Source organism: Macaca nemestrina, chromosome 2 (assembly GCF_043159975.1).
Source record: "Macaca nemestrina isolate mMacNem1 chromosome 2, mMacNem.hap1, whole genome shotgun sequence".
Lineage (NCBI taxonomy): Eukaryota > Metazoa > Chordata > Mammalia > Primates > Cercopithecidae > Macaca > Macaca nemestrina.
In genome coordinates this window covers 163,593,143-163,605,538 of record NC_092126.1, presented here as the reverse complement: position 1 = coordinate 163,605,538, position 12,396 = coordinate 163,593,143, and the positions used below count along the sequence as shown (strand labels likewise).

The window sequence follows — 12,396 nt, the reverse complement described above, 5'->3', positions numbered from 1 at the left end:
ACCACCCAACAAACTTAAAGTACTGTCATTTTCAGAATTCAGTTACTCCTGGGTCTATACGATGTAGTTCCATGCTGTTAACTCACTGGAAGCCAGTGGAAAAGATGCCTGTTTCTCTTCCTGCTCCTCCGCTCTGGCCCCAAAACAGAAGCTTTGCCTTCCTTTTTTTCACCCATTTATCTACCCAGAAATCCACCCATCAAGCATTTGTTGAGTGTATACTTTGTGCAAAGATCTCTAATGGCTACTCTAGAGGAGAACGAAGATGGAGAAGACATGCTCAATGCTTTCAAGAGCTTGGAATCTGTGGAGGAGACACATGTAAAGACAATACGATAAACATAGATACAGAAGATATTTTATAGAACTTGCATTGACTTTTCTCTTTTCCTTTTTCAAAGTGATATCGTTCTTTAAAAACAGGCCTCCTGTCTCTGATGCTTTTTTTCTCCTCTATAAACTCTAAAAAGGCCAAGTTGATTCTTAAGGAGAGAGTCTGGGGCAGGCCAGGACAGGGAAAGACATTGGGATCAGGATGGAGACCTCCAATTCCAAGATTTTCAACAGCAGAGGACATATGCTGGGGTTAGAATCAGGCCTGGCTCCATGGTATGCCTTAGGACCAACAGAGACATGTATAGCCCAGATGACAGTAGCAGAGGCAGTGTTTACTTCTCCAGGATTCCTTTGCACAATTTACTGCCCTTTCTTCAAGAGCAGAACAACAAAGAGTATGCCAAAAGTCATGGCACATTCAGCCCTTTTAAGGACTCCATCACTGGATTAGCTGATCTTGGGTAAAAGATTTAGGAAAGGAGGTGGGGAAAGGTAAGGGTGATGCAGAGTAAATGATACATTTGGTGGCAACATTTTGTTGAGCAAAGTTATGGTGTTTGCACATTGCTTTTGAACAAAATGATAAATTTCAATCAGGTCTTGCAAGGGTTACAAAGTCATTCTAGGTCAAATGGATAACAGAAGCCTCTATACAGTTGAGTCCAAAATACAGACCCTGAGACAGCCTTCCTTCTTTTTCTCTCTCTCTCTTCTTTCTTTCTTCTCGAAACGGAGTCTTGCTCTGTCATCCAGGCTTGAGTTGAAACGGAGTCTTGCTCTGTCATCCAGGCTTGAGTGCAGTGGCACAATCTCAGCTTACTACAACCTCTGTCTCCTGGTTCAAGCAATTCTCCTCCCTCAGACTCCTGAGTAGCTGGGATTACAGGTACGTGCCACCATGCCCGGCTAATTTTTGTATTTTTAGTAGAGACAGGGTTTCACCATGTTGGCCAGGCTGGTCTTGAAATCCTGACCTTGTTATCTGGCTGCCTCGGCCTCCCAAAGTGCTGGGATTACAGACGTAAGCCAACGTGTCCAGCCCATCCTTCCTTATTTAACTAGGGGATCAATCAACTTTCTTTGGGGATGGCTGGGAAAGGCTGAAGAAAGAATGTATGCTCCACCTGAGCCTTAAAGGATGAATAATTCACAAGGGCACAAAGTGGGGAAAAATATTCTAAACAGAAGGATGGAGATGTAGAAGGGCTGGGATGGTGGAACTAAGGGTCTAAAAGCAGACAGAGTAAGAAGGCTAGAAGGACTGCCAGACTTAGAGTCCACATGAATGAATGGTGGGCTGTTAGTGGTGACATGCTGGGAGGAAGGGAGCTGCAGGAGGGGGAGCCCAGCCACAGGACTCCCAGGGGCAGAAAGAGTCCAGGGTCTCCAGGGTTTCCTCTGTCCATTGAGGGAGTGTTTCTGGGATAAGAGGCTTCTTAAGGAGAGCACAGAAGAATCTGTTCAAATGGAACTTTGGTAGAAGGTATCCTGGGACCCAGGGTAGCCCGGCAGCAGCTCTGATGGCTTCTCCGGTTCCCCTTCTTTGGGTGGTTCAGCCTTCTCCAGGCCCCTCCTGGCCAGCCCCAGATTACAATTTCTGAAAAGACTACTCTTGGGAGTCATTTCTCTTTTATTACGGTACCACTTGGACAGCACACACACAGCACAAGAAACTGCAAACCCACACACAGAATGAATTAGGAAATTCCTATTTAAAAGTAGATGATAGAAGAAGCTGTGCTTCCAGGAGGGCCTCATGGTTCAGTGCCTGGAGAGTCCTGGGGTGTCAGTAGCCCCCAAGACTCTATGATAAATTGATGATATATTTAGAGCCAAATGCCCCCCTCTAAGCATATTTAATAAGGCCTGAACTCCTTCATGCAATCGTGCACACCCACAGATGTACACACAGGACTCGGGGCACGGGACAGCCTGGACATGACAGCCAGCTCAGCAACAAGCACAGTGGACCCAGCTGTGCTCTCCCTGTGGCTCTGGTGGTGGCTGAGTTCCTGGCACTCATCCCTCACCAGCTCCCCAGCTCCCTTGAGAGATGCCAGTGTGGCGTGTGGCAGTGGGGAAGTGGAGGCCCGTTTTCCCGAGGTGAGGACTCAGGTCTGTTATTCTGGACTGCAGGGGAGCACATCCCAGCTTTCTTACACGAGCCTTGCTTTGTTGTCTCATCTGCCAAGAGTCACCTGCCACTCCCAGAAGAACAAGTGAAGCCATGTGTCCCTGGGAAAACCCACCTACTTGAGTCCCAGGAGCTGCATGTACATCTCTGTCCAGCAGTGTGATGTTGGGGGAAGTTACCTCATTTCTCTAAGCCTCATAATCCCTGTCTGTAAAAATGAGTGTCTACTTCACAGGGTTATCAAAAGGAATCACAAAAATATGATATTGCCAAGTACTATGCTGGACTCAAGTGAAATGTTCAAATCCTATTTTCTTTCCTGTCTTTGTGTCCCTCATGTCTTCCTTTTTATTTCTCCATTTGGTTTCTTGGTTTATGCGTCTGTTGGTAGTCATGTAACCCCAATGGAACCAAAAGCACCTCTTGACCAATAGGTTCTCCCATACCCCAACAGAAATTGCTGGTGTGTGCCTCCCCACAGTACAAAACTGCATCACTGGGTGAATCAAGAGGATGAGCCACAGGACAAGGGGACAGTGGGGACAGTCAGGACCTCAGGTACATCCGAGCCCAGGGGAGAGATCTGGGAAGCCTGTGGGCGCGTGGAGATCTGTCTCAGAGAGAAGGGCAAGGTGCCATAATGGTGGAAAGACACAAACAAGAAATAGTGGTGTAGGGGTCGCTCTGAGCTGGGTCTGGCCAGAAGCTGGAATCTAGGGAGGTGCTGTTCACAACATTCAGCAGAAATAAAACCACTGCCTTCCAGAAGTGGGAGACCCAAGGATGTAGGAGGCTTATCTTCCTCGTAGGTCTGTCCACCAAAAGGCCAGTTTGATGGATCACAGTCCACACCTCAGGTTCTGTAGAAATTTCCCATGCATCTCTCCATCTGCCTGTCCATTCAGCCATCCATCTGAATATATGAAGAGTTTTATAGAATATAGGCTGACCTGGACAGAAAATCCTGTGTTCATTCAGCACCTTTTATCCAAGGAGTCAGTATCTTTCATAGTCACTCAACTGGAGTCTTTTATAGTAAGGCTGCGAGGTAGTAATAGGACGGGCAATGCCCCTCTTTTTATAGATCAAGAAGTGCTCAAAGTAACGCAGTGAGCCCAGCTGAAACATGGTATGGGCTGGTCAAATGCAGGGCACTAATCTGTTCCCCAAAGACCAGAAATTGGCTCTCCTCCTGTGGGCCTTGGTACAGCTTCTCCTGGACTGACCTCTGTGTCTAGACCAGCTCTGTTGCTTTTCACACCAGTGTGGGTTTCAAGTCATCTTTGAAGTTCACAATAGGCTTGGAGCAGGCCCACAGCTTTTCCCAGGAAGCCAGCCCCGCCGTAGGCTCAGGGTCAGTGTCTGATGTGCCACTGTCACTAGAGTCAGAAGAGCTCTGGAAGCAGATTTCACAGTAGGGCCGGTGGCAGTGGCAGAAGAACTCATCTGAGCTGCTGGACTCAGTGTCAAAACAGCTGTGTCGAGAAGACAGGGAGGGACAGCCTGAGGGCACTGGGGGCCACAGATGCCACTGTTCAGGCAAGTCAGGTGAGGCTTTGGAGAGGCATGGGGCAGCAGGACTTGGGGCCAGGCCAGAACCAGAAGGCTGGGGAAGAAAGGCTGCTTCGCTCCCTCTAGCCCCCTCGGGCTCTGTCTGGCTTTGTCTGCTGCGCTCCAGGGTACCTCGTCTGTCTTGAGGATCTGAAGGTAGTGAAGGCTTCCTGGAAGAAGGTCTTCGTGTTCTGCCATCAGCAGTTTGTGGGGCCAGGCTGGGGCTGTCCCCATTCTGCACATGTAGCCTGCTGTGTGTGCCAGAAACAGTCCTGTTTGCCCGATGCCCCACAGATGAGGAGGCAGAGCCAGGAAAGTGTGAGCGGGCCTGCTGAGTTGCCCGCCTTCTCCTCACCATGTAAGGGCTAAAGCCCAGCTCCTTGGAGAGGGGCATCTTTTGGGGGCTGAAGGCAGCACTGTTCTTCCAGGTTTGTTGGTGACAAGACGGGGTGGTGGGGAGGGAAGCCTCAGGGCCCAGGCCCAGATCTTGTAAGACCTCCTGAAGTTTCTCCCTGATTACTGAACTCACCCGTGACCGCCGCTCCTGGGGCTCCTCTGAGTTCTCCAGATGCCTCTGTCTCTGGGGATCTGAGCCTCCTCTACCTGGTAGGAGACTCTGGCTGGGGGCCATGGGGACTTGATCTCCTCTTTCTGGACCCAGGCTTTGCTCAGTCCATGGCTTCTGGCTACAACCTGAGTCTAAATGATCAGAAAAGTCTTTCGAGTCAGATATCTTCTTCTCTTTCCCTGGGGAGAGGCTGGTGTCCTTCCCAGGCCCCTCAAGGCTTTGTGCATGTGAGGAGGGCCCTGTAGTGCACTGGGAATCCTGGGTAGCCATGCCAGGATCATTCCGAAAGTCAGAGAGGTGACCCGAAGGCCCCTGAGCAGCTGCCAGGGTGTGGACCGAGGCTGCGGCCTGGACATCCTTGCTCGGGGAAGAGGCAGGTGGGGCAGCCTGCTCTGGGAGGTCATAGGTGCACTCAGCTGACATCAGCCTCACAAGCTTCTCTTTGGCATTGTTTACTTGTTCCTGCAGGCTTTCAATCACAGCATTTTTCTGTAAAATAAAAGCAAAACCATCAACAAAAATGCCGCCGAGGGTTCCATAGTGCCCACCATGGTGGAGAAGGTGTGGCTTTCGAGGAACCTTGGCTGAAATCTCAGTTCTTCCAGTGTATTGGCTGGTGACCTCAGGTTCTGAGGAGGTTCCTCCCTCCAGTGAAATGAGTTGATGCATGTAAAGTGCTTAGCACAATAACTGACATAAAAGGTGCTCAATAAAGGCCAACCATGATTTATTGTCATTATCTTGGTCTCCTCCTTACATCCCCACACTGTGTGGCATTGCTTATGAAGAGCAAGGAGGCACAGCCTGAGTGCCTGCTGGCCACTGCAGCACCCTATCACCTTTCCCAGAACTGAGAGGGTCAGGCCACTTTGCAGGTATGAGCTGAATAATGTTTGGAATGGCCCCACGGAGTTTATCACACTTTTGCAAACATTTAGATAAATGTGAAGCATATCTCCAGGGGATGAAGAAGTAGGGGAACAAGTATTTTGCCTCTTACTAAACAGCTTAGAAAATGGGAAGAATAAGGAGAAGGGTGGAGATTCCTGTGACGATAAAATAAGATTGGAGCTGAGAAGGGCCAAAGAGAATCTCAGGTTGGTGTTATTACCTCCCTAGGCTGGACCCCTGGGAGTCAGTGGCCAAAGCTGCCATGTGGCAATATCAGCTGTCGATTTCACCTAAAGTAGGGGTCCCCAACTCCTGGGCCATGGACCGGTAGTGGTCCATGGGCTGTTAGGAACCAGGCCGCACAGCAGGAGGTGAGCGGGGGGGCGAGGAAGCATTACCACCTGAGCTTCCGTCACATCAGCTGCGCCATTAGATTCTCACAGGAGCGCAAACCCTATTGTGAACTGCACATGCGAGGGGTCTAGGCTGCACACTCCCTATGAGAAGCTAATGTCTGATGATCTGAGGTGGAACAGTTTCATCCCGAAACCATCCCCCTGCCACTGTCTGTGGAAAACTGTCTTCCACGGAACTGGTCCCTGGTGCCAAAAATGTTGGGAACCACTGACCTAAAGGAGTGCAAGCATCAGAACTATTGAAGAATCACAAAGAAATGAAAGGACTGTTGGGCCTAAGCCCCTGCTAGCTTGATTCACCAGCCCTAGAATGGAGCCCAGGAGATGAACGAGGCTGGAGCAGTTCTGCTACTGACTTGCCTACTCGCTGCGTGGGTGTTAGCTGGTAAACAAGTTGTGCCGGAGAGGACTGGCAGGTGAGAGCTGCAGAGGTGTGCCTATCCTAACTGCGAGACTGTGGGGCATGAAGCAGGAGGAGGAGTATTGGCAGTGGGTTGCAGGGAGCGACTGCAGCCCAGACATCTTTCTGTGGTGCAGCAGCTGATTCTCGAGCTCAGACTATGTGTCCACCTCTAGAAACTTCTGATCCTCAAAGGCAGAGCAGGAAGGAGATGTTCACAGGGAACGTCTGGACTTGGGGCAGATGACATGGGGTCGAGGGTTCTGGGAAGGCAATAATGTAAGCAAATGTTCTAGAAGGTGCTTGTCTGAACACCAAAATGCTGCCTGTTTGTTACTATCATCTTTAGGAGCTGGGCATGAGCATTTGGACCTCCATTTATTATGCACTAGAAACAAAAGGATGTTCCCTGTGTTAGGATAACTAATACAAATTGCCTAGTTATACCAGTCCATAACTGCTAATTAGGACTGCTAGTTATGGAGTGAACCTGTGGTTTCATCTCAGGTTTACATGCGAGAGTTGCCTAGAAGTGATCCTTTAAGGGAGCAGTAGCTTAAGTAAAATAGTCCAATATTCTGACTAGCAACTCTCCAAGCAGATGCACTGCTCCCCTTGTAGAAGTGGGAAGGTGATTTTTCTGATAGTTGGTATTGCTAGTTTCACCCTGGTTGAGTCTACTTCTTTTACCATCGGAAGAGAGTCCAGGGCCAGTGAGGGACTGGTGAGTAAGGTGGAAGGGACTTCCAGCTGAGCACATGCGTGCCTGTCCTTCCTCCCTTCCCTCTACCGGCAGAGTGGTGAGGTCTGGGTGTTGCTGGGTGAGTGCAGATGACTCAAGGACTTGCCAGAGGCAGAATGGATGAGTAACAGGGGAACACTCAGGTGTTTGTGATCCTGGGCTGTGCCAGGTATCTCTCTGAGGATCTCATGGGGGGACCTCAACTCTCTTCCTCCTCCACCAGCCTCTCCTCCCGAAGCCCATTGTGCGCATTCTCATGTGGGCTTCTGGAGGCCTCTACAGCCTCACAGAGTTAGGAAGGACCCATTGGCTAATGGCAACTACTCCTGCGGGTGAAATCTGAGTGCCGCCTTTTTGTGCCTTATCTATAAACTCCTTTGAGTATCGAAAGATACTATAAATATGGAGTTGGGAAGAATACTCTTCTCCCAGCAAGCCAAACATCTGAAGCTGGCTGGTGACAGATTTAGAAACGTCAACCTAAACAGAAAATTTCCTTCTTCCAGAAAAAGAAGTGGGACTCTGTTTTTACCAAGGCTGCATACTAATTAGAGGTGTGGTGTGAGGCACTGCCATTAGGAGACTGAAATCTGACCTACCATGGCAGCTGCACTTCAATGAGCTTATTAATTATTATTTTTGGCACATTGAGGGAAGCAAAACATCCACCTGCATATTTCACAGGGGGCAGGTCATAAGGAGACACGGAATCAGCCTCTTGTTTCTATGGTTTGGGGAGAAAAGTAATCGGTTTGTTTACTTGGCTGCAGAGTGTATGAGGAAAGCACTTCAGCCTTGTGGAAGGTTCTATCTGCTGGCCTTCTCTTAGACAGGGAAGTCAGTGATAGATGCTGCCCAAAACAGCTTCGGTGGGGACCCCTGGCTATAGGGGCAAGAGGGGAAAGTGTGAGAAGATGGGTTGCCCAGATCACGGGAAAGTAAGAGGAAGGCCTGAGTGGGGGAGGGGGGCCTGCACAGGAGGGCACTGCACACCGTGAGCCAGAGTCAAGGTCTGTGCCCATGTTGAGGCAGGAAAGATACTCATGTTTATCTAACGGGCAGTGCTGGAGCTGGGGATGCAGATGCTGGAACCTCTTGACACCTGCCACCGGGCCCTAGGACTGGCTGCTGGTTCTCAGGCCTGTTCTGGGAAAGACATTCCAGGTGTAGCATGCGCTGGGGAGGCCATTTTCTTATCACTTGTGCACCTGTGCCCACTGAAGGGCTTCCTCTGCAGACTCAATGCATCTTTTTGGATATAGCAGATCAGACTGAGTCCCTGCGTGGGAAACAGGGTAGCACAGGAGAAGTACAAGCAGCACGTTGCAAATTACCATAAGGCTAAAGAGTCAGTCCACTTGGCTGTTCCAGCATCAGCTGACTGTGAATGAAAACTATCCTGGCTGTTCTAGCCAAGTTTCTGGCCTTCTGTGTAGCCAGGAAAAAAAAAAATGCTTATTTGAATATTTCACAGAGTATCAAAGGCAATATTACTCCCTTGCCAGGTGGAAAGAAATCTGGCTTTGAAATACTAAATAGTAAAGAAGTGGAGAGGTGTTACTCTGATGGACAAAAATGGTCCAGAACCATAGAGGGTCATGAACAGTGGGTGCCTGGAGGCACTGAGTCCCTTCATCTGTTGTGTTTTTTAGGTCCCCACCACACTGTCCTCTCATCAGTGACTATTAATACCTAGGTAGCAGTCCTAAAAAAAAAAAAAAGCCCAGTTTCCCAAATAACACCTACTGAGATAGGTTCTAAACTGAAAAAAATATGGAATGTAATTCAGTTAGTGTCAAAATACTGACTAATTCCCCTGGGCCCTGTGCCTTCTTCCTGAGTCAACGAAGCCCTCAAGCTTTTCCACGTGCTTTCTTCAAGCCTACACCACACTGCCTAAGTCTGGGAGAGGGGCCAACTCTGGCTCAAACATAGAAGAAAGAAGCCCGGGGGGCTGCCTAGTTCTCCCTTGCTGCTACAATCACATTCAGAAGCCCTTGTTTAGTCCCCTTCCCCGTCTGTAGACATGCCTGGACTTTCTGGGATGATGGGCTGATTGAGATCTGCAGCCAGTACCTAGGAAAGACAATAAGGATCCCATGAGATCTTGGACATGAAGACACTACTCTATGTAAAAAGAGAAAATTAGGCCAGGCACGGTGGCTCATGCCTGTAATCCCAACACTCTGGGAGGCCAGGGCAGGTGGATCACTTGAGGTCAGGAGTTTGAGACTAACCTGGGCAACATGGTGAAACCCCGTCTCTACTAAAAATACAAAAATTATCTGAGCATGGTGGTGCATGCCTGTAGTCCCAGCTACTTGGGAGGCTGAGGCATGAGAATTGCTTGAACCTGGGAGGCGGAGGTTTCAGTGAGCCAATATGGCACCAGTGCACTCCAGGGTGGGCGACAGAGTGAGACCTCATCTCAAAAAAAAAAAAAAAAAAAAAAAAAAAAAAAGAAAAAGAAAAAAGAAAAAAAGAGAAAATGTATCACAGAGAAGCTCGTGTCCATCACATTTCAGGGTCTTTACAATGCTGTTCCCTCTGCTTGGAATACTTTTCCCTGTAGTCTTTGCCTGGCTAATTTGTACTTAACCTTCAGCCCTCAGCTCAATGAGTCTTTTCTGACTGGTCTAAGTTATGTTTTCTTGCCCTTACCGCACATTATTCTGTCTTATCTCTCTGATTTTTCTTTCATAATTCTTATGACAATTTATAATTACATGTTTGCTTGATGAATGAATCTCTATTTCCTCCACTAGACTGTGAGCTCTGGGAGGGTAGGAACCATGCTTTTGTTCATTGTTCATTGGCACAATGCCTGGCACATAGGAGTGACTCATTAAACATCTGTCCATTGAATGAAGTAGCTGCGTGTCAGGTTTTGCTTTTGCTGTTAAGGGAAGTGGGAGAATCAAAGGAAAAGAAAACATTAGCAATAAGAGCCTCAGGGGCCACCGATACATGATTGGATCCTTTACAGGGAATCTTCCAGGCAGGGGCGGAGCTTACTTCTGTGAGGAGCCTCTCCATGGAGCTTTTCCCTCCCTTCAGGTGGCAGTTCTCTTCCTCACCATACTGGGTATGGAAGTTTTTGCTGGGAGTGCTGAAATATTTGGCCATGCGCCTGATTGTTTGGTTTTCCTCTTCAAATGCCTTCCATTGCTTCAGCTGTTAGGTAAAAGAACACATGTTATTTAATTACACATCCAGAAACACATTCTCTCACTCTTTCTCATAAACACGAAGGAATGACACTATCATAGATACACACATGCACAGGCTATTCTCTCCTTAAAATGCACTGTGCTCTGGAGGGCTCATGGATCGTAATGACAAAAGGTATAGGGAATGTTAAGGTTATATAATTTTTAAAATGCCAAAGGGCTGGGTGCAATGGCTCACTCCTGTAATCCCAGCTACTCAGGAGGCTGAAGTGGGAGGATCACTTGAGCTCAAGAGTTTGAGGCTACAGTGAGCTACTGTTGTGCTACTGTACTCCAGCCTGGGTGGCAGACTGAGACCCAATCTTAAAAACAAACAGGCAAGCAAACAAATAAACAAAAAACCCCAAACACCCTCAAAACAAACACAAACAAAAACCTCCAAAGGAAGAATAGGACAGGTAGATAAAATAGAACAGCCTTAGCCCATCTGCCTATCCATTGCCAAACTGATCAAAGAAAACCAGAGCTGAAGTTTCTTCTACCGGCACATTCTAAAGCCAGAGTTAGCAGCTATCCTGGGGTTAAGCAATCTGAACACTATATGTTTCAAATGAAACTTTTTCAAAATAGCATGCAGCTATTTAATTATTTTTCATTTGTTCAGTAATGGTGTGCTTGCTGCTATTGAAAATTCAGTTCCTTTGAGTGAACTTCTAACCCCAGTCAATAATCAAGGCTCGGAGGGCCTTTGAGGGCGGCCCCCTCGTCACGTCAGGATGCTCTAGCTCATCATCTAGTTTATTTGACAAACTAGGAAAGGCTCAGGAGTGTGGCTGTCTAAGCTTACACAGCCACTTAGCAGCACAACTACAGCTGTTAGCAGGACACCATGCCATGCCCATGTCCTCACTCAGTTGATGAAGAGAGAGACTATTAACGGTGGCAGTCCAGGGAAAGCTCTTCAGGTCTCGAGGAACACTCTGCAGAGGCATGGGCTGGTTTAGTTGAACAGGGATGAAGCTGAACATAGAAACAGCAGCCTCTGCCTGAGTCTGTGGGGCACTGCTGACCCACCGAATGCCAGTAATGTGAGTGACACAGGAAGCCACGGTGGGGAAGGCCTCTGTTTTCCCCTCAGGACTCCCCATAACTAAGTGTCTTAGTGATGGACACTAGGGACCCTGGGACCTTGGTTCTAGAAATGATGCTGTGGTGTCTATGGGGAGCCTCAAAGGGAACCTGGGATTTCTTTACTCATTCATCAAACATTTATTAAGCTCTGACCATGGAGTGTAAACCAAATTTTGTAAATCTCAGATAGGATTCTGAATTCTGCCATCAATTTCAATGCCATTGAAATTGATATTATCACCCAAGTCCTCTTGGGTCCTCTGCTGATTCATCATGAGTCCATCATGGCACCAGGAGTTTGTGTGACCTGTGTTGGGTCAGGCCTGGTACTTCCCCTCTCAGATGCCCTTCTTGAAGGCTCCCTCCCCACAAAAGGATGCTCTCAGCTCACCACCCTACTTGGGAGCTACTGGAGCCAATACCACAAGGGCATCTGTGGCCTTGGGTGGATGAATCAGACCTCCTAGGGTTATTCTCCTTGCACTGACCCTGGCAGTGCTGCAGTACAGCTTTTCCTTCATCTCCCCCAGCACTCCCAGCCTGAGGCCTCTCTGCAGGGCTGGCAGAGGAGCAGCTCAGCACTGGCGTAAAGGCCCTCCCAGGGCTTTTGGTCTTTCCCTAAACTGGCCAAGTGGAGCCAAGATCCCCCTTGATTACTCTAGCCCTCCATTCCTCATTTGTGAAGATACTGGTCCTTGAGGCTCAACCCTTCAGGGTTTCTGGAATCCAGCTATGAATTTCACAATTCAGGGCCTCTCCTCTGCCTTCCTCCAGAAGGACAGGCAGATTCTGGTTTTCTGAGCCTCTGGGCTATAGGGCTGTGGCAGAGTGAACAGTGGTGTCTCAAAGATGTTCACTCTCATCCTAATTCCTGGAGCCTGTGAATATGTGACCTTATGTGGCAAAAGGGACTTTGCAAATGTGATTAAGGATTTCAAGAGGCGTGATTATTCTGGATTATCCAGGTGGGCCCAATGTAATTGCAAGAATTCTTATAGGAAGGAGGGAGGAGAGCTAGAGTTGGAAAAGGAGATGTGACAATGGAAACAGGGGCGAG

The 12,396-nt window shown here is 48.5% G+C and overlaps 1 protein-coding gene across 3 annotated transcripts in view; it reads right to left on the bottom strand.

Annotated features, from left to right (window-relative positions):
• Positions 1-647: 647 nt before the first annotated feature.
• Positions 648-12,396, bottom strand: part of LOC105470326 (G protein-coupled receptor 156) — a 131,460-nt gene continuing 119,711 nt past the window's right edge. For all 3 annotated transcript variants that reach the window (XM_011722184.3, XM_071092366.1, XM_011722187.3), the window contains 2 exons: positions 10,054-10,212; positions 648-5,078 (listed from right to left, as the gene is read on the bottom strand). In XM_011722184.3, the coding sequence (XP_011720486.2) occupies positions 3,726-5,078; positions 10,054-10,212 (1,512 nt within the window). In that variant the 3' untranslated portion in view covers positions 648-3,725. The remainder of the gene's footprint in view (positions 5,079-10,053; positions 10,213-12,396) is intronic.